Source organism: Salmo trutta, chromosome 15, assembly GCF_901001165.1.
Source record: "Salmo trutta chromosome 15, fSalTru1.1, whole genome shotgun sequence".
NCBI lineage: Eukaryota > Metazoa > Chordata > Actinopteri > Salmoniformes > Salmonidae > Salmo > Salmo trutta.
In genome coordinates this window covers 6,585,746-6,610,977 of record NC_042971.1, presented here as the reverse complement: position 1 = coordinate 6,610,977, position 25,232 = coordinate 6,585,746, and the positions used below count along the sequence as shown (strand labels likewise).

The following is a 25,232-nucleotide window of genomic DNA, read 5'->3' as shown; positions in this document are numbered from 1 at the left end:
CCCAGGAAGAGTAGCTGCTGCCTTGACAGGAACTAATGGGGATCCATAATAAACCCCAGGAAGAGTAGCTGCTGCCTTGGCAGGAACTAATGGGTATCCTTAATAAACCCCAAGAAGAGTAGCTGCTGCCTTGACAGGAACTAATGGGGATCCATAATAAACCCCAGGAAGAGTATCTGCTGCCTTGGCAGGAACTCATGGGGATCCATAATAAACCCCAGGAAGAGTAGCTGCTGCCTTGGCAGGAACTAATGGGGATCCATTATAAACCCCAGGAAGACTAGTTGCTGCCTTGGCAGGAACTAATGGGGATCCATAATCAATACAAATACTTGTATCAATATTTTTGTGTCTCTTTACTCTCGGATTCTAAAATGCTAATTAACATCAAAGTAGACGACATGCAAGACTACAAATCCCTGCAAGCTCCTGCATGTCATCTCTAGCCAACACCTTTCACAGAACAGTTCACTGAATTGTCCATTGAAATACATTTTGACACTTTAATCATTGCTACATTAAGGCCTGATTGGAGGAGTGTTGCAGAGATGGTTGTCCTTCTGAAAGGTTCTCCCATCTCCACAAAGGAACTCTGGAGCTCTGTCAGAGTGAACAACGGGTTCTTGTTCACCTCCCTGACCAAGGCCCTTCTCCCCCGATTTCTCAGTTTGGCCAGGCGGCCGGCTCTAGGAAGAGTCTTGGTGGTTCCAAACTTCTTCCATTTCATAATGATGGAGGCCTCTTTGTTCTTGGGGACATGAATGCTGCAGACATTTTTTGGAACCCTTCCCCAGATCTGTGCCTCGACACTATCCTGTCTCAGAGCTCTATGGACAATTCCTTTGACCTCGTGGCTTGGTTTTTGTTCTGACATGCAATGTGAACTGTTGGACCTTATATAGACAGGTGTGTGCCTCTCCAAATCATGTCCAATCAATTGAATTTACCACAAGTGGACTCCAATCAAGTTGTAGAAACATCTCAAGGATGATCAATGGAATCAGGATGCATCTGAGCTCAATTTCGTGTCTCATAGCAAAGGGTCCAAATACATTTGTAAAAATGAAGAAAAAAAAACGTTTTTGGTTTGTCATTATGGGGTATTGTGTGTAGATTGATGAGGGGGAATAATTATTCAATTTTAGAATAAGGCTGTAATGAAACAAAATGGGGAAAAAGTGAAGGGGTCTGAATACTTAATATTTCTGCCAGAGTTTTTTACCTCTGGCAGAATATTACTTGTTAGATATTACTGCACTGTCGGAACCAGAAGCATTTTGCTACACCCGCAATAACATCTGCTAAACACGTGTATGTGACCAATACAATGTGATTTGATTTTGATTTGAAATAAATGTCCTATTTATCAAAGGTGCTTTTGGCTGGAGTCAAAATGACTCCAAAGGATTTGAATTTGTTAAAAGTCCATATTGCTATAGAAACACTAAACCATGATTTAGATTTATTAAGAACAAGTTGATTGACAAAGTCATGAAAAATTGGAAGAATTGAATAAACCACATTTTGGCTATGATAAAAGATATGCCTCTGGGGTCAAAATGATCCATGTCAGAAGTATGGTTCAATGCAAATATGTAGTGGGTGTAAAGTTTGTTTTCAATTCTCACTTATTAAACACAAATCAATCAACACATGAACGACTTAATGTAATATTAATATTTTATGAAATAAATGAAAAATAAACGTTTGGTTCCTCAACTGCGTTGCCCTCCAGTCAGCAGATGGCGATGTGCGTCTTTTAGGTTCAGGCGATGCTGCCAGTGTGACGTATAATCTAGTGGACGGGACGCTCCTTCAACAACAACAGCTAGTCAGACACCTCGGTAGCTTTCTAGCAAACATAGCTACAACATTCACGCTCTTTACACTGTTTTGGTGTATATTAGTCGCTGTGTATTAAACACACTTCTGTCGTATGTACTTGTTGGCCCATTTAATTATATATTTACGTTGTTTGTCAGCTAGCTGGTTTGCTAAGTTAGCTTAGAACTAGGCTAGTCGCTAATGCTAGCTAGCTAGCATCCCCGACCATGAGTTCACTAAGCTACTCTCCTCCTGCTAAAGAAGAGGAGGTCTGCTGGACGGAGAAAGAAGCTCTTGTGAAAGAGGAGGAGGAAGAGAAAGATGTTACAATACAAAAACAAGTAGAGGGTGAGGCTGTTACAGTGAAAGAAGAAGATAAAGACGTTACAGTGAAAGAAGAGGAAGACGCGTTCAGAGTGAAAGAGGAGGAGGATGTTACAGTAAAAGAAGAGGAGGAAGAGGAGGATGCAGTTTATGGAGCGAAAGAGGAGGAGGGGGAGATGACTGTTACATCCAAAAAGGAGGAAGAAGAAGAGGAGGAAACTGGATATCTGGGCCCGGTTTCCCAAACGCATCTTAAGGCGTCCAATGGTTCTAACGGTGAACTTAGCAGTAAGATGGTTTTGAGAAACCGTTCCCTGATTAACACTAGTAAGTACTGTCTTAAATACAGAGGCACAAACTCTGCAGTTGTTGAACTGATGTTTGGTGTTAAAGCGGAAATCTGCAATTGTTACATCCATATTTGGACTTTTAAATTATTTATTTATAGCCATTGATTCTTGAAGAATGTAACACATGTCTCATGAGCTTAGTTCAACTGTTGTTCCCCATCAGAACCCCAAATAAGCTTTTTTTACTCCAATGTTTAGAAACAATGTAAATCAACACTGTATAGCCTCAACATGGTTAAAACTATAATGTTGATATCATGGATGGTCAATCCTTGCATCCATAGGTCTGTCTATGAATTTGAGAGTAGTTACATTTCTCCAGCCCCATCCATCATCTTATTACCAAAACAGTGGTGGAATTACAGCTTTGTTATTGTTTGAACTGCAGATTGATTGATTGTTGTGTGGCTTGTTTAAAGGGGCAACCTAGGATTTAAACCGAAACAAAATGGCTGTCCAGAGACTTGGTTTGGTAAACATCTGAGGGATGGGGACTGGAGAAATGTAACCACTTTCAAATTCATAGAGAAAGCTATTGTAGCAACCGTAACCCAACATATAGTGACCTCTTCAAGAATGTATAAGGTGTTGGCTTGACAGTCGCTGGACCCAGGTTTGAGTCCAGCTCAGGGCTACCTCCTGAATTGACTACACTATAAATACAAGGACTGGCCACCCATGAGGTCAAAATTATCGTTTTAACCTGATTTCAAGGCTATATAGTATATTCTATAATTGCCAGTTAAGATTTGCTGTGGGGGTCAAATTGTTACAGCTGTTGATACAGTTGAAGTGGGAATTTTACATACACTTATGTTGGAGTCATTAAAACTCGTTTTTCAATCACTCCATACATTTCTTGTTAACAAACTATAATTTTGGCAAGTTGGTTAGGACATCTACTTTGTGCATGACACAAGTAATTTTTTCAACAGTTGTTTACAGACAGATTATTTCACTTATAATTCACTGTATCACAATTCCAGTGGGTTTGAAGTTTACATACACTAAGTTAACTGTGCCTTTAAACAGCTTGGAGAATTCCAGAGAATTATGCCATGGCTTTAGAAGCTTCTGATTGGCTAATTGACATAATTTGAGTCAATTGGAGGTGTACCTGTGGATGTGTTTCAAGGCATACCTTCAAACTCGGTGCCTCTTTGCTTGACATCATTGGAATATCAAAGGAAATCAGCCAAGACCTCAGTCTGGTTCATCCTTGGGAGCAATTTCCAAACGCCTGAAGGTACCACGTTCATCTGTACAAACAATAGTACGCAAGTATAAACACCATGGGACCACGCAGCCGTCATACCGCTCAGGAAGGAGACGCATTCTGTCTCCTAGAGATGAACGTACTTTGGTGCGAAAAGAGCAAATCAATCCCAGAACAACAGCAAAGGACCTTGTGAAGATGCTGGAGGAAACAGGTAGAAAAGTATGGACTTTTACTGTGGATATAGATCCACAGTAAAACGAGTCCTATATCGACATATCTGAAAGGCCGCTCAGCTAGGAAGAAGCCACTGCTCCAAAACTGCCATTAAAATAGGCAGACTAGGTTTGCAACTGCACATGGGGACAAAGATCGTACATTTTGGAAAAATGTCATCTGGTCTGATTAAACAAAAATAGAATTGTTTGGCCATAATAACCATCGTTATGTTTGGAGGAAAAAGGGGGAAGCTTGCAAGCCGAAGAACACCATCCCAACCGTGAAGCACGGGGGTGGCAGCATCATGTTGTGGTGGTGCTTTGCTGCATTAGGGACTGGTGCACTTCACAAAATAGATGGCATCATGAGGAAGGAAAAGTATGTTGATATATTGAAGCTACATCTCAAGACATCCGTCAGGAAGTTAAAGCTTGGTTGCAAGTGAGTCTTCCATATGGACAATAACCCCAAGCATACATTTACATTTAAGTCATTTAGCAGACGCTCTTATCCAGAGTGACTTACAAATTGGCATACTTCCAAGTTGTGGCAAAATGGCTTAAGGACAACAATGTCAAGGTATTGGAGTGGCCATCACAAAGCCCTGACCTCAATCCTATAGAACCTTTGTGGGCAGATCTGAAAAAGCGTGTGCGAGCAAGGAGGCCTACAAACCTGACTCAGTTACACCACCTCTGTCAGGAGGAATGGGCCAAAATTCACACAACTTCTTGTGGGAGGCTACCCATAACGTTTGACCCAAGTTAAACAATTTAAAGGCAATACTACCAAATGCTAATTGAGTGTATGTAAACTTCTGACCCACTGGGAATGTGATGAAAGAAATAAAAGCTGAAATAAATAATTCTCTCTACTATTATTCTGACATTTCACATTCTTAAAATAAAGTGGTGATCCTACCTGACCTAAGACAGGGAATTTCTACTCGGATTAAATGTCAGGAGTCGTGAATAACTGAGTTTAAATGTATTTGGCTAATGTGTATGTAAACTTCCCACTTCAACTGTAAGTCATTGTAAAATATTCAGCCATTTATTTTTTCATGCCATTACATTGAAGGTGAAACATACCTAGATACAATAACATTAACCTCTCTAGGGGGAGTGGGACGCTAACGTCCTACCACATCCAGTGAAATTGCAGAGCGCCAAATTCAAAAACAGAAATATTATATAAATAAAAATTCATTCAGAAAACATACAAGTGTTATACATTGGTTTTAAGATGAACTTCTTGTGAATCCAACCACGGTGTCAGATTTCAAAAAGACTTTACGGCGAAAGCAAACCATGCGATTATCTGAGAACAGCGCCCAGCAGACAAATCATTACAAACAGTAACCAGCCAAGTAGAGGAGTAACAAAACACAGAAATAGCGATAAAATGTATCACTTACCTTTGATGAGCTTCATATGGTTACACTCCCAAGACTCCATGTCACACAATAAATGTTCGTTTTGTTCGATAATGTCCCTCTTTATCTCCAAAAACCTCTGTTTTGTTGGTGCATTTTGTTCAGTAATCCATTGGAACAAAGCACAGTCACAACAGGCAGACGAAAAATCAAAAAAGTACCATAAAAGTTCGTAGAAACATATCAAACGTAAATCCTCAGGTTGTTTTTGTCATAAATAATCTATCATATTTCAACCGGACAATAGCTTCGTCAATAGAAAAGGAAAAACAAGAAAGGCACGCTCCTGGTCATGCGCAGGACTCATGTCTGGAATGAGGACTCATGTCCTCTCATTGAAAGTGGTGTTTCTCCCTCATTTTTCAGAGTAAAAGCCTGAAACATTGCCTAAAGACTGGCCACATGTTGTGAAAGCCATAGGGATCGTGAACTGGGTCATAAGTCTTGGTATGGTGGATAGGCTTTCAATGGAAAAACAGCCGTTTCAAAATAATAGCACTTCCTGGATGGATTTTCCTCAGGTTTTCACCTGCCATATCAGTTCTGTTATACTCACAGACATTATTTTAACAGTTTTGGAAACTGTAGAGTGTTTTCTATCCACATCTACCAATTATATGCATATCCTACTTGGGCTTCTGGGCCTGAGTAGCAGGCAGTTTACTTTGGGCATGCTTTTCATCCAAAATTCCTAATGCTGCCCCCTACCCTAGTGAGGTTAAAGGTGAAACATACCTAGATTCAATTACATTAATAAGGGTGAAGCATACCTAGATTCAATAACATTTATATGATTCAATAACATTAATGAATTGGTTTGAAACCTTTGTTTTAGAACCTTCTCAAAGTTGGTGCCTTGACGGTTTCTCACTCGTACCCTGACTTTTTAAAAGGGATTTTGGGACAATTAGCTTAGTTTATAATGTGTATTTTAGGAACTGCGTGTCACAGCATGACAATGTGAACGTGATTGGTTGACAGTCTCTTGGATGGGCTTTAAACATTTGAATAAGGCTGTAACTTAACAAAATGTGGAAAAGGGAAGGGGTCTGGACTTTCTGAATGCTCTATGTTTTATTACATTTTTCAAATGTAACCTTTTATTTAACTAGGTAAGTCAGTTAACTTCTTACATCTAGATGTTCCGCTAGCGGAACGCCTCACCAATATCCAATGATAGAGCGTGGCGGGAATTACAAACTCCTCAAAAATCCAAAAACTTCAATTTTTCAAACATATGACTATTTTACACCATTTTAAAGACACGACTCTCCTTTATCTAACCACACTGTCCGATTTCAAAAAGGCTTTACAACGAAAGCAAAACATTAGATTATGTCAGCAGAGTACCCAGCCAGAAATAATCAGACACCCATTTTTCAAGCTAGCATATAATGTCACAAAACCCAAAACCACAGCTAAATGCAGCACTAACCTTTGATGATCTTCATCAGATGACACTCCTAGGACATTATGTTATACAATACATGCATGTTTTGTTCAATCAAGTTCATATTTATATCAAAAGCCAGCTTTTTACATTAGCATGTGACGTTCAGAACTAGCATTCCCACCGAACACTTCCGGTGAATTTACTAAATTACTCACGATAAACATTCACAAAAAACATAACAATTATTTTAAGAATTATAGATACAGAACTCCTTTATGCAATCGCGGTGTCCGATTTTAAAATAGCTTTTCGGTGAAAGCACATTTTGCAATATTCTGAGTAGATAGCCCGGCCATCACAGGCTAGCTATTTTGACACCCACCAAGTTTGGTACTCACCAAACTCAGATTTACTATAAGAAAAATTGGATTACCTTTGCTGTTCTTCATCAGAATGCACTCCCAGGACTTCTAGTTTACACCCAATGTTGTTTTGGTTCCAAATAATCCATAGTTATATCCAAATAGCGGCGTTTTGTTCGTGCGTTCAAGACACTATCCGAAAGGTGACGCGCCGGCGCGTATCATGACAAAAAAATTCAAAATATTCCATTACCTTACTTCGAAGCATGTCAAACGCTGTTTAAAATAAATTTTTATGAGATTTTTCTCGTAAAATAGCGATAATATTCCGACCGGGAGACGACGTTTTCGTTCAAAGACTGAAAATGTAAAATGGACTCTTCACGTGCATGCGCGCACCCGTCTCATTGTTCTCAGATCGACCACTTTCCATATCCCCTACTGTTTTTCAGCCAGTGACTGCAGAGTCATCATTCAATGTTCTGGCGCCTTCTGAGAGCCTATGGGAGCCTTAGAAAGTGTCACATTACAGCAGAGATCCTCTGTTTTCGATAAAGAGGCTAAAGAAGGCCAAGAAATGGTCAGAGAGGGCACTTCCTGTTTGGAATATTCTCAGGTTTTGGCCTGCCATATGAGTTCTGTTATACTCACAGACACCATTCAAACAGTTTTAGAAACTTTAGGGTGTTTTCTATCAAAATCAAACAATTATATGCATATTCTGGTTTCTGGGCAGGAGTAATAAACAGATTAAATCGGGTACGTTTTTTATCCGGCCGTGAAAATACTGCCCCCTATCCATAACAGGTTGAAAACAAATTATTATTTACAATGATGGCCTACACCGGCCAAAACCGGACAACGCTTGGCCAATCGTGCGCCTCCCTATGGGACTCCCAATCACGGCCGGTTGGGATACAGTCAGGATTCGAACCAGGGTCTGTAGTGATGCCTCAAGCACTTAAATGCAGTGCCTGAGACCGCTGCACTGCTCAGGAGCCCCAAAATCATGTTCTAGTGCTGTCCCCAACCAAAATACATCTTGGTCAACCAATCGATTGGTTGAACATTTCTAATTTGTATTTTTCCATATATAAACACCACCCACGTGTTTTAATAAAATAAAAATGATTCTCGGCCAGGTAGAAATACTGTCATACAACCCCAAATGGGCCCATTTATAGGCCTACATTTGCACACAGGCCAGGTAGACTAGTCCTACTTCTATATGTGTAACCAGGTAGACTAGTCCTACTTCTATATGTGTAACCAGGTAGACTAGTCCTACTTCTATATGTGTAACCAGGTAGACTAGTCCTACTTCTATATGTGTAACCAGGTAGACTAGTCCTACTTCTATATGTGTAACCAGGTAGACTAGTCCTACTTCTATATGTGTAATCAGGTAGACTAGTCCTACTTCTATATGTGTAACCAGGTAGACTAGTCCTACTTCTATATGTGTAACCAGGTAGACTAGTCCTACTTCTATATGTGTAACCAGGTAGACTAGTCCTACCTCTATATGTGTAACCAGGTAGACTAGTCCTACTTCTATATGTGTAATCAGGTGCCCGTCCTTACTCAACATTGACAGGAGTGTTTCAAACAAAATACAATTAATAAATTGACAACTGACGCATCTTGCGGGGTCAGGTCTGGGTGGTCTGCCAGGGGCCGTTTCATTTAGTATCCGTTTGGGTCAGTTGGGGAATGATTTTATTTCCCCATAGTATGTTGTACCGAAGTTGACTGACTGAAAGGGAGAGTAACTTTGATTATAATTACACTTCCCTGAAGGAGGGAAACGAGCTACAACACCTGTTTTGTCCCGCCCCTTCCTGGGTCGGTGAAGAGCGGTATTAAATTTAAGGAATTTAAGGAATAAATCCAAGCCTCACTCTCATCACCTGTGGAAGGCGGGGCTTCCAGCGAGGTGTGGATTTAATAGTATGTTGTACCTAGTTTCCTTCCTTCAGGGAACAGTAGTTATAGTCATAACATGTGGATTTAATAGTATGTTGTACCTAGTTTCCCTCCTTCAGGGAACAGTAGTTATATTCATAACATGTGGATTTAATAGTATGTTGTACCTAGTTTCCCTCCTTCAGGGAACAGTAGTTATAGTCATAACGTTACCCTTGTCATGTTATGAACTTCAACTTAAATAAGGGATCTCGCTGTCGGACAGTTTTTTTGTATTCTGAAATGCACTCGAACTATGTATCAGTTAGTGGCTCCTCATGTTACTCTGGGAAAACAGTTTTCGTTGGCACAGATATAATACATAATTTCAGAGTTTGCTAAATCCTATGGTTTTTAACTGAGAGTCATCTTGTAATCCAAGATGGCGTAGCAGTAAGACGTGTTTATTGTAAATGTTATGGTTTTTAAAAAATATATTGCAATATATACAATCTTTTTTTCAATTTTTCAATTAAATACACCTTCCGGCAACACGCCTCACCCAATGTAATACGGATCTGCTATTTTTTTAGACCTTATAGCTAGAACCCTCCATCAGAAGCTAACCAGCTAATTAGCTACTAGCTATTTAGTCATTGTTAGCCACTGTTAGCGGCCTTTACCTTTTTAGCTCAGAGACCAGCCGCTTTTAGCCTGGATAATACCTGCCAGTCTGCACAGCGCGATATCAACCCTGAGCATATTGGACTGTTTTTCTCCACTACATCACCGGATTCCTGCCGTAAGCTCTGGACCTTTGCACCGGAGTGGCTAACCGCCCTTGTCCCGAAGCTAGCACCAGTTAGCCTCGAGCCAGGTGCATCTCCCGGCTAGCAAACAAAATTACTCCAGCTACAATACCTCTTTTGCCAATTGGCCTGGACCCTTTGTCAACACGGAGCCCCGCCGATCCATCACGACTGGTCTGCCGACGTAATTCCGTCCGATGTGCCCTCAACCGGCCTTTGCCGGACGTCGGTGACGCACTTGTCTCGAAGTTAGCACCAGTTTACCTCGAGCCAGGCGCATCTCCCGGCTAGCGTAGTAACGACTACATAACTGTTCCCTGTTTCATATATTCCTGTTCACTGGACCCTATGATCACTTGGCTACATAGCTGATGCCTGCTGGATTGATCATTAATCACGGTACTCCATTTTGTTTGTTTTGTTTATCTGTTGGCCCCAGCCTAGAATTCAGGCCCTGTGTGTATTTAACTGACCCTCTCTGCCCATTCATCGACATTTTACCAGTTGTTGTTGTCTTAGCTGATGAATTGTTGTTGTCTTACCCGTTGTTGTCTTTGCTAGCTATCCCAATCAACACCTGTGATTGCTTTATGCCTCGCTTTATGTCTCTCTAATGTCAATATGCCTTGTATACTGTTGTTTAGGGTAGTTATCATTGTGTTATTTTACTGCAGAGCCCCTAGTCCCACTCAACATGCCTCAGATAACTCTTTTGTCCCACCTCCCACACATGCGGTGACCTCACGATATTCAAAAACCTTAAAAATGCTATAACTTCAATTTCTCAAACATATGACTATTTTACACCATTTTAAAGATAAGACTCTCGTTAATCCAACCACATTGTCCGATTTCAAAAAGGCTTTACAACGAAAGCAAAACATTAGATTATGTCAGCAGAGTACCCAGCCAGAAATAATCAGACACCCATTTTTCAAGCTAGCATATAATGTCACAAAAACCAAAACCACAGCTAAATGCAGCACTAACCTCTGATGATCTTCATCAGATGACACTCCTAGGACATTATGTTATACAATACATGCATGTTTTGTTCAATCAAGTTCATATTTATATCAAAAACCAGCTTTTTACATTAGCATGAGACGTTCAGAACTAGCAAACATACCGAAAACTTCCGGTGAATTTACTAAATTACTCACGATAAACGTTCACAAAATACATAACAATTATTTTAAGAATTATAGATACAGAACTCCTTAATGCAATCGCGGTGTCAGATTTTAAAATAGCTTTTCGGCAAAAGCACATTTTGCAATATTCTGAGTAGATAGCGCGGCCATCACAGGCTAGCTATTTTGTTTGGTACTCACCAAACTCAGATTTACTAGTAGAAAAATTGGATTACCTTTGCTGTTCTTCGTCAGAATGCACTCCCAGGACTTCTACTACAACACCAAATGTTGTTTTGGTTCAAAATAATCCATAGTTATGTTCAAATATCCTCTGTTTTGTCAGTGCGTTCAGGTCCCTATCCGAACGGTGACGCGAGGACGCATGTCGTGACAAAAAAATTTCAAAATATTCCATTACCGTACTTCAAAGCATGTCAAACGCTGTTTAAAATCAATTATTATGATATTTTTCTCGTAAAATAGCGATAATATTCCAACCGGGCAAAGTTGTTTTCATTCAAAGGTTGAAAAAAAATATGGCCACTTCTCGATATTGTATTCGTTCAAACTGGTGAAGAAAAACATGGAGTACTCTCGTGGCTGCGCATCTCCTGTCTCTGAGCCACCAGCCTGACCCCTCACAAACAGCGCTCCTGTACCTAGCCCAGAGACAGCAGAGATCTCATTCCATTTTCTGGCGCCTTCAGAGAGCCTATGGGAGCCTTAGAAATTGTCACGTTACAGCAGAGATCCTCTATTTTCCATAAAGAGGCTATAGAAGGCCAAGAAATAGTCAGAGAGGGCACTTCCTGTATGGAATCTTCTCAGGTTTTTGCCTGCCATATGAGTTCTGTTATACTCACAGACACCATTCAAACAGTTTTAGAAACTTTAGGGTGTTTTCCATCCAAATCAAACAATTATATGCATATTTTAGTTTCTGGAAAAGAGTAGTAACCAGTTTAAATCGGGTACGTTTTTTATCCGGCCGTGAAAATACTGCCCCCTACCCTAGAGAGGTTAATGCTGTAGCAAACATTATAATAAACAGGACATTCAAATGAGCCTTACAATTATAATCCAAAGTAGTGTGAAATGAACTCATCATCAACCTGGAAATGGAGGTTACTCCCCTGAGTTTTCCCCCATTCACTTTCAGAATACATTGTGAAAAACTAAAATCTTTGCTCACCATTTTTGCTCCAGGCAGATATACTACATCCATAACTATCGGTTTCCTCATTACCAGATATACTACATCCATAACTAGTGGTTTCCTCATTACCAGATATACTACATCCATAACTAGTGGTTTCCTCATTACCAGATATACTACATCCATAACTAGTGGTTTCCTCATTACCAGATATGCTACATCCATAACTAGTGGTTTCCTCATTACCAGATATACTACATCCATAACTAGTGGTTTCCTCATTACCAGATATGCTACATCCATAACTAGTGGTTTCCTCATTAGCAGATATACTACATCCATAACTAGTGGTTTCCTCATTACCAGATATACTACATCCATAACTAGTGGTTTCCTCATTACCAGATATACTACATCCATAACTAGTGGTTTCCTCATTACCAGATATACTACATCCATAACTAGTGGTTTCCTCATTAGCAGGGTGGAGTTTCTGCAATGAAATTGCCCTCGTGCCACAATTTTAGCAAACACAGAAAGGGGCCTATATTGGAGACCAAAAGTCGTCTGGCACACTGCTTAGAGTTTCAACAACATGAATAACTTATTTCTAGCCTACAATCATCGATGTTACTACTAATGTGAAAACAAGACAAAATATGACTATTCTTGCTCATTTTAAGGCAAATGTCAAATAATTTTAACATTCATTACAGACGTCAATTGTTGTACAACATCATGGCTACGCTGTTGGCATCACCTTTTACAGTGGATTACCGCTGTTGTGGGATTTTAATCATCTGTCTGACTTTGTTGTTCACACAGGAGAGATACGGGACTATCGTGGATCCTCTGAGGAGCCTCAACAACCTCATGATGCTGACGAGGCAGAGAAGAGTCCCTCCACATTAGAACACCTCAAGAAACACCTGCAGAGACCCACAGGGAAGAGAACTCACTGCTGCTCTGACTGTGGGAAGAGATTCACCTCATCAGGCATTAAAATTCATCAGAGAATCAAGACAGGAGACAAATCTTACAGCTGTGATCAATGTGGGAAGCGTTTTTGTCGATCTGGACAGCTGACACTACACCAGAGAACACACACTGGAGAGAAACCTTATAGCTGTGGTCAATGTGGGAAGAGTTTTGCTGCATCTGGCTCTCTGACTCTACACCAGAGAATACACACAGGAGAGAAACCTTATAGCTGTGGTCAATGTGGGAAGAGTTTTGCTGCATCTGGCTCTCTGACTCTACACCAGAGAATACACACAGGAGAGAAACCTTATAGCTGTGGTCAATGTGGGAAGAGTTTTACTCAGTCAGGCGGCCTGATATCACACCAAAGAACACACACAGGAGAGAAATCTTATAGCTGTGATCAATGTGGGAAGAGTTTTACTCAGTCAGGCAGCCTGAGATTACACCAAAGAACACACACAGGAGAGAAATCTTATAGCTGTGATCAATGTGGGAAGAGTTTTACTACATCTGGCTCTCTGGCTCTACACCAGAGAACACACACAGGAGAGAAACCTTATAGCTGTGGTCAATGTGGGATGAGTTTTACTACATCTGGCTCTCTGACTCTACACCAGAGAAGACACACAGGAGAGAAACCTTATAGCTGTGGTAAATGTGGGAAGAGTTTTGCTGCATCTGGCTCTCTGACTCTACACCAGAGAATACACACAGGTGAGAAACCTTATAGCTGTGGTCAATGTGGGAAGAGTTTTGCTGCATCTGGCTCTCTGACTCTACACCAGAGAATACACACAGGTGAGAAACCTTATAGATGTGGTCAATGTGGGAAGAGTTTTGCTGCATCTGGCTCTCTGGCTCTACACCAGAGAACACACACAGGAGAGAAATCTTATAGCTGTGATCAATGTGGGAAGAGTTTTACTGCATCTGGCTCTCTGACTGTACACCAGAGAAGACACACAGGAGAGAAACCTTATAGCTGTGATCAATGTGGGAAGAGTTTTACTGCATCTAGCAATCTGACTGTACACCAAAGAACACACACAGGAGAGAAACCTTATAGCTGTGATCAATGTGGGAAGAGTTTTGCTGCATCTGGCTCTCTGGCTCTACACCAGAGAACACACACAGGAGAGAAACCTTATAACTGTGATCAATGTGGGAAGAGTTTTACTACCTCTAGCCAGCTGACTATACACCAGAGAACACACACAGGAGAGAAATCTTATAGCTGTGACCAGAGATAATCTGATTAAAGATCTCTGATCAAACATCAGAAAATACATGAAGGAGTTGTTTCATGATATCAATGAATTAATGTCACAATGTAGATTGTTTTAACATTGTAGAAGGAGTATTTTAATGATGTCACAATGTAGAATGTTTTAACATTGTAGTAGGAGTATTTTAATGATGTCACAATGTAGAACCCTAAACGTTTGTCCCCTGTTCTATTGATTTCAACATGATATGGATATTAGCCTCAGGGGAAAATCCAGGCTCTGAAATGGAAGAGTTACTATTTATGAGATTTAACAAAAAGTGACTAACAAAAAAAGAGCTGTGTTATACTTACCACGTTGGTGACCCACTGGAATCAAAATGCACCACTTCAAAATGTAGCTAGCTGTTTTCTACAAATTGTCCTCTAACCAGGGATGTACACATTATTCCCAGATTCCGTGTGGTTTTTGAGCTGTTAGTTTTAACAGGACGTGCAACCTCATCTCCCTCCTCTCGCAGAAATGATTTCAACATGATATCGAAGAGTTATGACATAAGTGTTGCGTTTCTTTGTTTAGCGACCCCTAAATTTAAATGCATCAGTCCAAAATGTAGCTGACTGTCTTCTGCAGGTTGTCCTCTAATCAGTGAGGTAAAATATATCTCCCATTTCCATGTGTTTTTTTAGTTGTGTTAGTTTCAACAGCACGTACAACCTGATTTTCCCCCCTAATGTTATGTTTAGGTTTGGACATGTTAAAACTGTGTTTTGACATTGGGCTATCCCACCTCGCAAAATGTCATTGATAAGATGTTGAAAATAAGACGATGCAATCAAATATTTCATATTTACATTTCATATAACATTTTGTAATGATAATTATTTATGCAACCAACTGACAATTTTTTGGTACAATTATATTGACATGTTTCCCCTGCTTTTAGAATATCAGGGTTCATTGTGAGGACAACTTGGTTTCTGATTGTCTCAAGGTGGGCAGTCAAACAGTTTTGTGTTTTGCGTTTAGCCAGTGCGTTGCCATGGATCACAGTTTATTTTGACTGCATGTTTTTCCGTATTGGAGATGAGTTTTGTTTGGGCTCGTTCCAAGTGGACGAGAGTTCTAGAAGCTAGTGAGTTTTAGGAAGACGAGAGTTCTAGAAGCTAGTGAGTTTTAGGACGACAGTCAGAAGCTAATTTTATAAATGTATATTTTTTTCTATTTTTTAATTGTTGACAGCCAGTAGACACCATGTTTATATTGGTGAAGGTGAAGCATTGTAGTTGATTATAATGTGAAATGGAAGTTGTTTTCTGTTGGTGGTAAGCATTGTATTAAGGTGTTAGTCTTTGGTTTTTCCATTTATGTTTTAAGGTTGGACTTTAGCACGTCTAGCTCGTTAGCACGTCTAGCTCGTTAGCACGTCTAGCTCGTTAGCACGTCTAGCTCGTTAGCACGTCTAGCTCGTTAGCACGTCTAGCCCGTTAGCACGTCTAGCCCGTTAGCACGTCTAGCCCGTTAGCGCGTTACCACGTCTAGCGCGTTAGCACGTAGGACGCACTGATTGGTGTCACCTCGTTAGTCAGTATGTGTTACACCTGTGCTGGCTTGTCCATCTCGTTAGTGGGAAGGTGTTTCACCTGAGCTGGTCCAGGTTCTATTTAAGAGTGTCTGGCCCAGTGCTCCAGTTGTCTTGATACATGTGGAGAGTCAACACCTTTAGTTGCTCCACCTTTTTGGTTTACTTCCTGTCTTTAAGTTTGGTGTGGGATTTTCTTTTGTTTGCCTCTTCTTGGACAGATTTAGTGGGTCTCATGGTGGGTGTCTTTTAGGTCCCAGTTGTTGTTACTAGTCAAATTCCAGTGGACACCCCCATAGTGTCTTTCAGAGCCCCTCCTAAAAAACAAGCCTTTATTTTGGGTTGGTTGTTGCATCCAATTAATATTTTAATCAATGGCATTTTCTTATGGTGCCAATTAGTCTTTCAGTTGTTAATCTTCTGTTTGTTGTGTACTAAATATTTCTGTTTATTTTCATTTTTTTAATTAGTTTTTTTTCTGTGAAACCATTGTGTTGCATCCATGTCTGAAATGTGCTGTATAAATAAAGCTTGATTTGATTTCATCAAATTAACCCAATGACTGACCAATCAACAGACTCCTGGTCCATCTTAGTATGAAAACAGTATCAATCCCACTTTTCCAGCCTGCTGAAGGCGTGGTGGAGTGGTAAACACCACCCCTGGCTCTACCAGGGGCTTGAGGTGGTCTCCCACAGCTCTGCTTATGTCATGTTCTGTGGCCTTGCAGTTCCATTTCTTGACTGACCCTGCAACACAGAAACACATTTAGTCATATTATATACAACACTTAAAGTAATGGATATGGAGCATCTATGGCCTCAGTTACACCTGGCACCTAAATGTGACTTCTGTCATCTGATCACTCCAAACTGCATTAGGTCTGGATGCACAAAAGTCACAATGTGCTGCATTAGATTTAGATCTGCCAGGATGGGCATTGTGTTCGGAATTTGAGTCTGGCCACCGAATATGCAAATTAACGTTCATACAGCCAAAAGGGGTGAGAAATTACACCAATATCAGTGGACAATTTGCACTAATGTAAATAAACATAGAGGATGGAACATATTCCCTTTAGCTGACGTGATGAACCGCTAAGGGGACATAAATATTTACCATCTAAACCATGTGTGACCTCTCACCTCTCTGGCTGTAGAAGTGTTCTTCCTAACCAGTCCCTCAACAGCTCTCTGACTGAGCTCCACCCTCACTGGGTCTTCAGAGGAGAGGAAGGCTGAGGAGGGATGGAAGGATGAATGGATCAGTCAGTCAATAAAGTGTAGAGCTGCTGTCTGACAAAATCACTATTTTAGTAGTTCATTAAAGTAAATAAGGCTTTATGACTGCTGAATACCAACTATCAATCACTTAGATCATGTATTTTCAGGTAGAGATACATCCTTGGGACGTCCCTAGCCCGTTGAAGTTGACATTTAAAATGGTTAAGGTTAGGGTCTAAGGTAGGGATGTCCCAAGGATCCCAGATAGCATTGACCATTGTGCATTCTTCTGTCTCTTTTACAAAGCAGGTGTAAAAGAAACACAGACAAGACAAGTAGGCACGCAGTGCATTATGGTCATTGTAGTTTAAAAAAATAGCTTCTAATTATGCCAATCTGTATGTGGGGTTGTTAGAGAAGAATGTGATTGTCAGCCCTAACAATCCATTCTAGCACCTCATCAGGCTCTGTAAATGTCTTCATTGATGACGTGTTCCATCTATTCCAGGGGACAGCAGAGGAACTTAAACGATTCCACCCCTTCATCAATACAAGCAGTGAACATCTGAAATTCACCCTCACCTTCCATGTGCATAAAACAAGTTATCTGGACATTTTGACTAAGAGGGAGGGGGGTGGTTTTAGCACAGACCTATACAGGAAGCCGATGGACAGGACTTCCCTGTTACACGTAGACAGCTTCCACCCTACACCCCTAAAAGAGATCCTCACCATCAACCAATAAAGTCGCATACACAGGATTTGTAGTACACAGAATGACTATGACAAACAAGCTGACTGTCTGAGTGTTTCAGACAGCGGGGTTACCCAGAGGAATGGCTGGATGAGTGTTTCAGACAGTGGGGTTACCCAGAGGAATGGCTGGATGAGTGTTTCAGACAGCGGGGTTACCCAGAGGAATGGCTGGATGAGTGTTTCAGACAGCGGGGTTACCCAGAGGAATGGCTGGATGAGTGTTTCAGACAGCGGGGTTACCCAGAGGAATGGCTGTCTGAGTGTTTTCAGACAGCGGGGTTACCCAGAGGAATGGCTGTCTGAGTGTTTCAGACAGCGGGGTTACCCAGAGGAATGGCTGGATGAGTGTTTCAGACAGCGGGGTTACCCAGAGGAATGGCTGGATGAGTGTTTCAGACAGCGGGGTTACCCAGAGGAATGGCTGTCTGAGTGTTTCAGACAGCGGGGTTACCCAGAGGAATGGCTGGGTGAGTGTTTCAGACAGCGGGGTTACCCAGAGGAATGGCTGGATGAGTGTTTCAGACAGCGGGGTTACCCAGAGGAATGGCTGTCTGAGTGTTTTCAGACAGCGGGGTTACCCAGAGGAATGGCTGGGTGAGTGTTTCAGACAGCGGGGTTACCCAGAGGAATGGCTGGGTGAGTGTTTCAGACAGCGGGGTTACCCAGAGGAATGGCTGGATGAGTGTTTCAGACAGCGGGGTTACCCAGAGGAATGGCTGGATGAGTGTTTCAGACAGCGGGGTTACCCAGAGGAATGGCTGGATGACGCAAGGGATCTTTATAAAAATACAGTGGTGGAAAAAGTACCCAATTGTCATACTTGAGTAAAGAAAACATTTAAAATGTCCTTTTAATTTTGTAAATTTAAAACAGAAACATAACTGTTTGTACTTATAGGTAACCAGATCGTGACTACATCTCAGTTACTAAGTCTTTAACCACACTGTGTTGTTACACTGGTGAGTAAAAACTCATGCTTCCTACCCTTTAACTTGTTGTCTGAAAATAAAATGTACATTTTACTGAACTGCGTCCAGTCAGCAGATGGACTAGATGCCTCTTAGGCCGCCCATTGTGACTCCATCAAGAATTCAGCAGAGCAAGTTTGTATGAAGGTCTGGTTATTAAATGGGTACATGGTTCAATAGTAATATCCTCTAAAACGCTCTGGTGACAAACTTTGCTGCCCTGTTTCCAGTTGTCCACATGGCTGGGAGAACCTATTCAAGTAATTAAGTAAGTAAATAGATTTTGAAAATGTAAAAAACAACAATGTATTATTAGCTAACTAGCTACAGTGCAGGCTAACTCAAATGAGCTGCTAAATGAGCTAGCTAGTTGGCTTGCTAGCTATCTAACCAACTTAAAATACTGTATAGATAGATAGCTAGCTAAGTGAATTAAATATCAGCAACTACCTAACTTCATATTAGCTAGCTATCTTGATGTATTTATCACTGTAAAAAACAAACTCCAAATGCATTTGTAGGTAGCTAGCTAAGAGCCATGGAGGAGGGTGAAAGGATAGCAGCCCCAACTGTCAGTGAGAAAGGAGGCTATTCTGGATAGAGCAGGTACTTTTGTGTAGTTCCTGTCCCTAGAAGTGAGGACGGAGATAATAGTAACATAATATTCAGTGTGGTGTAATTTGAATATAATGAAGTCTGTTTCTTATGAGGTTTTCTGTCCTCAGATAAAGAGCTCTATGAAAGCCAGTCTACATATGAAGAGGTCCCAATGAAGAGCAGTGGTTCTCAGTCCTGGGGACTCAGAGGGGCACATTGTTGTTTTTGCCTTCACACTGCACAGCTGATTCAAATGATCAACTCATCATCGAGCTTCAAGTGGTATTTATGTATTCATTTGTGATGCCATCTTTGATATGATCCTGTTATTGTCACATGCTACACATGTACATATGTGTGCCCATGCATCTATCAATCCAATGTTATCATGATTTGTTATCAGGGATATTATACTTTAGTAATCCACAATGACCTGGTGATGTAACAGTCTAATAATTACATTGTCTTCCATATTCCTACAGATACCTTGTAACTGGAGATTCCTTCAAAACGATTGCCTACAGTTACCGTGTAGGACACTGCAAGGCTGGGTGACCAGGACCATCTGGGACTGCCTCCTGGAGGAATTCAGGTGTGTGAAGGCTACCTGTGTCCTGCGTAACTTCATGAGGATGGACACGAGGACCAGGAGGGGATCTGCAGCTCGTCGCCGTGTGCCAGAGGAGGAGTCTGCTGCTCTGCAGGATGTTTCAAGGATGGGGTTCAACAACGCAGCAAGAGAGGCAATCCGTGTGCAGGAGATCTTCACCTCCTACTTCTTCAAAGAGGGTGCTGTTCCCTGGCAACACCATAGACTACACTATGCACAACCAAAGGCTCTTTTAAGAGCCATTCACATTGCAATAAGAGTATTCTTCCATTTACTGAGCTATGTCAACTGGAGTTATTCAATTCACAGTTTCTCTCCCTTTGATTTCTACTTCTCAGGTGAGGGTGCTGTTTAGGTAAGGGTGTGATGTCTGTACAAAAACAAAACAGGCAATTTTAAATCACCCATATTGAAAAAATGTAGAACAATTAGACACCCTATAACCCACACCTACACACTCATGTATCAATCTGATTGATGGATTGTGTTGTGCAGTAAGCAGGTTCAGGTGTATAACTGTGGCTCCTTCCACCTTCAAAGAATAGGCAAGAGGGCCAACCATGGAGAATAGTAAGACACTTCATTATTTCTATAACTACGCTATATTGTTTGTCCTTGTGGGTCCGTTCATGTTTTTCAACATAAAGTACTCTGCAGCCACTTAGTGTGGTGTGGACACCAGGTGAGGCCACACACAGATTCCTGTTGAACACTGTCGCTTTAACTACCTTATTTTCTCAATAACAGTCTCTCTCCTTCACTTCATCCCTCTCTCCTCTTCTCCCTAAATCCTCTAGGTTATATCAGCTGTGTCGGTGAACCCCTCCTGCATCTGAACTGGCTACATAGAGGGCACAGCATGATCAGAGGTGAGAGGTCACTTGGTCAGGTCAACAGGAAGTATTATTAAAGAGATGCTTTACATTGAAATACAGATAGAGATGCAGTAGTCCCAGAGTTAATGATCCCAGGTCAGTTTATATTATACAGGAAGTATTATTAAAGAGATGCTTTACATTGAAATACAGACAGAGATGCAGTAGTCCCAGAGTTAATGATCCCAGGTCAGTTTATATTATACAGGAAGTATTATTAAAGAGATGCTTTACATTGAAATACAGACAGAGATGCAGTAGTCCCGGAGTTAATGATCCCAGGTCAGTTTATATTATACAGGAAGTATTATTAAAGAGATGCTTTACATTGAAATACAGATATAGATGCAGTAGTCCCAGAGTTAATGATCCCAGGTCAGTTTATATTATACAGGAAGTATTATTAAAGAGATGCTTTACATTGAAATACAGATATAGATGCAGTAGTCCCAGAGTTAATGATCCAAGGTCAGTTTTGTATTTCACCTCCTGATTGATGACTAACAATGTTAGAATAAAAAACACAAGGTTTAAACATGCTCTCTCTCGCCGTCTGTCTCTCGTCTGCAGGTATGTTTTGATGTGAGAGGAGGCCAACCCCCAGTCCCATCATCACCACCTCACCTGCTTTTAAGAACCTTTGGGCCGACGAGAGACACTATTATATAATTGTGATGAACTGAGAGAATATTTATGTAGCACTGTGTTTCATTAATCATGTGCTGCCTTCCCTGCTCCTATGTGCTTACCTCTTTCCCTTTCTGTCTTTTACACCTCTCTCACCACCTCCTCTTTCTTCCTCTGTTTTTATAATGCACAACAGATGTGCATTGAAGTACTGATTGAACTTGTATTTATAACACTTGGATAATGAGCTTTTCAATAAAGCGTTTCACATTCTCTACTGGTTGAAATGAAGTGTAATGTGATGAAATACTCCACCTATCCTGTGTTTATCAGATCAATGCAGATGAAGGGCATTAGATGTTGAGATGAACCAGTGTTAGAGTATTTACATGATGCATAGGAAGTGTAGTGTTCTGTTTTTTAACATTATATTTCTGTATATATGAATTAACTAGTTAAATCCTGTTTCTAGTCTATTAGTTACAACGTGTAACCATTGATGTCCCAGGACCAAGATTGGTAAACACTGTTGAAGTGTATAATTGTAATCCATACATGCAGACACAGCGTCATTCAAAGACTGGAATTTGATACTCCTGGTATTGGATATGACTGAAAAAATTATCTCAAAGACATTCATACCTAAACTGCACCTTTATTTGCCAAGGTAGAGTACATGATCAGTGAATATATTAAATGTACAGGCTACAATGTGGGGATCTCATGCATGGTAATAACTACATGTATATACGACTTGCATCCTTGGCACAACATGATATTATATTCTACTCAATCCATAGGCTTCATTAATGTCATTCAGGCTGTTTTGAAGTTGATACAACTGGCTATGATAGCTGAGGTTCATAGGTTCTGAACTAATATGTATACCAAACGTTTGGGTCCATACACAGATCGGCTAGATAGCTAGCTACACATCCATAGGCATACAGGTATTTTAATCATCCACTGCACAATAAGCAAGAACATAGCTACCTACGTTATTTCATCTATCTGCATGGCAAATATCAGCAAGGCAAGCTTACGAAATTGTACATTCAATTTACAGTAAATTATTCAGCTAGCTAGATTATATACATCCACTGTTTCACAAAACTACCGCCTGGTTTGTTGGTTGTTTCGGGAGTCCCTAAAACAACCAGAATGACAATTTCATACTCATGTCACAACACCCATAAAGCTAGTCAGCTAGCTGGCTAATGTTAGCTAGTCAGCTAGCTGGCTAATGTTAGCTAATCAGCTAGCTGGTTAATGTTAGCTAGTCAGCTAGCTGGTTAATGTTAGCTAGTCAGCTAGCTGGCTAATGTTAGCCAGTCAGCTAGCTGGCTAATGTTAGCTAGCTGGCTATTGTTAGCTAGTCAGCTAGCTGGATAATGTTAGCTAGTCAGCTAGTTGGTTAATGTTAGCTAGTCAGCTAGTTGGTTAATGTTAGCTAGTCAGCTAGTTGGTTAATGTTAGCTAGTCAGCTAGCTGGCTAATGTTAGCTAGCTGGCTATTGTTAGCTAGTCAGCTAGCTGGATAATGTTAGCTAGTCAGCAAGCTGGCTAATGTTAGCTAGTCAGCTAGTTGGCTAATGTTAGCTAGTCAGCTAGCTTGCTAAATCGCGTTTTCGTAAATGAACTTTACGATAAAAAAAAAGCATAATCGTTTGTCTCTACATTAACTAACATTCCTGTCAACTGTACATGTTTTTGCATGATTCGTTATGAAGTTATAATCCCTTACATTTGCTTCCATCCTAGTGTTTCTGTCCTCCATCTTTGATCCAGTTCAGTTCTGTGTAGGGGTACCCCTCTCTCCTAGTATTTCTGTCCGCCATCTTTGATCCAGTTCAGTTCTGTGAAGAGGTACCCCTCTCTCCTAGTATTTCTGTCCGCCATCTTTGATCCAGTTCAGTTCTGTGTATGGGTACCCCTCTCTCCTAGTGTTTCTGTCCACCATCTTTGATCCAGTTCAGTTCTGTGTAGGGGTACCCCTCTCTCCTAGTATTTCTGTCCGCCATCTTTGATCCAGTTCAGTTCTGTGTAGGGGTACCCCTCTCTCCTAGTATTTCTGTCCGCCATCTTTGATCCAGTTCAGTTCTGTGTAGGGGTACCCCTCTCTCCTAGTATTTCTGTCCGCCATCTTTGATCCAGTTCAGTTCTGTGTAGGGGTACCCCTCTCTCCTAGTATTTCTGTCCGCCATCTTTGATCCAGATCAGTTCTGTGTAGGGGTACCCCTCTCTCCTAGTATTTCTGTCCTCCATCTTTGATCCAGTTCAGTTCTGTGTAGGGGTACCCCTCTCTCCTAGTATTTCTGTCCTCCATCTTTGCTGAAGAAAGTCTCACAGTCACTAGTGCAGCAGCAGCCTCCCCCGGTCCTAGTGCCGGCATGATAGGAAATTTAAGATGCGACGTTGACGAAAAAAATAAATCACAGAAAAAATATATTGACTGATATTGATTTATTTAGGGGGGGGCTAATGAATATTTTAGTACCAGCGATGTCCCTTATTCCTACCCTTTAACTTTTTGTCTGACAATAAAATATACATTTTACTCAACTGCGTTACCCACTCCAGTCAGCAGATGGCGGTCTGGGAATTTAACGCAATGCTGTTGGTGTGACGTATAATGTAGTGGACGGAACTCTTCTTTCAACAGTAGCAACAGTTATTCAGCCTCCTCCGTAGCTCGCTAGACAAAATAGCCGAACCAATAAAGCTCTTTAGACGCGTTAGTGTATATTAGCCACTGTGTTTTAAACCCACTTCTGTCGTCTAGTTAGTTATCAGATTTAATTTCATATTTACGGTGTTGTTGTTATTATTCAGCTAGCGGGCTGGTTAAGTTAGCATTAGCCTAGCTAGCTAACATCCCGACCATGCGGTTACTGAGCTACTCTCCTCCTGCTAAAGAAGATGAGGACATCACAGTAAAACAAGAAGTAGAGGGTGAGGCCGTTACTGTGAAAGAAGAAGAAGACGCGTTCAGAGTGAAAGAGGAGGAGGATGTTACAGTAAAAGAAGAGGAGGATGCAGTTTTTGGAGTGAAAAAGGAGGAGGGCGAGATGACTGTTACATCGATAAAGGAGGAGGAGGAAGAAGAGGAGGAAACTGGATATCTGGGCCCGGTTTCCCAAACACATCTTAAGGCGTCCAATGGTTCTAACGGTGAACTTAGACATAAGACCTGTTCCCTGATTAACACTAGTAAGTACTGTCTTAAATACAGAGGCACAAACTCTGCAGTTGTTGAACTGATGTTTGGTGTTATATCGGAAATCTGAAATTGCTACATCCATATTGTGACTTTGAAATTATTAATTTATAGCCATTGATTCTTGAAGAATATAACACATGCCTCATGAGCTTAGTTCAACTGTTTACCCCATCAGAACCCCAAATAAGCTTTTTTTTTTACTCCAATGTTTAGAAATGTAAACCAACACTGTATAGCCTCAACATGGTTAAAACTATAATGTTGATATCATGGATGGTCAGTCCTTGCATCCATAGGTCTGTCTATGAATTTGAAAGTAGTTACATTTCTCCAACCCCATAATCATCTTATAACCAAAACAGTGTTTGAACTGCAGATTGGTTTGTTGTGTGGGTTTTTTAAACAGCAATAAATTGTCAGCCCTGAGGCTTGGTTT

General features: G+C 40.9%; 1 protein-coding gene across 1 annotated transcript; it reads left to right on the top strand.

Annotated features, from left to right (window-relative positions):
- Positions 1–13,103: 13,103 nt before the first annotated feature.
- Positions 13,104–17,889, top strand: LOC115149605 (zinc finger protein 2-like; the record flags this gene model as incomplete). Its single annotated transcript, XM_029692558.1, has 3 exons — positions 13,104–13,911; positions 13,996–14,330; positions 17,653–17,889. Coding segments are annotated over 3 exons (1,380 nt in total), but the record flags the coding sequence as incomplete, so codon positions are not given.
- Between the last annotated feature and the right edge of the window lie 7,343 nt (positions 17,890–25,232).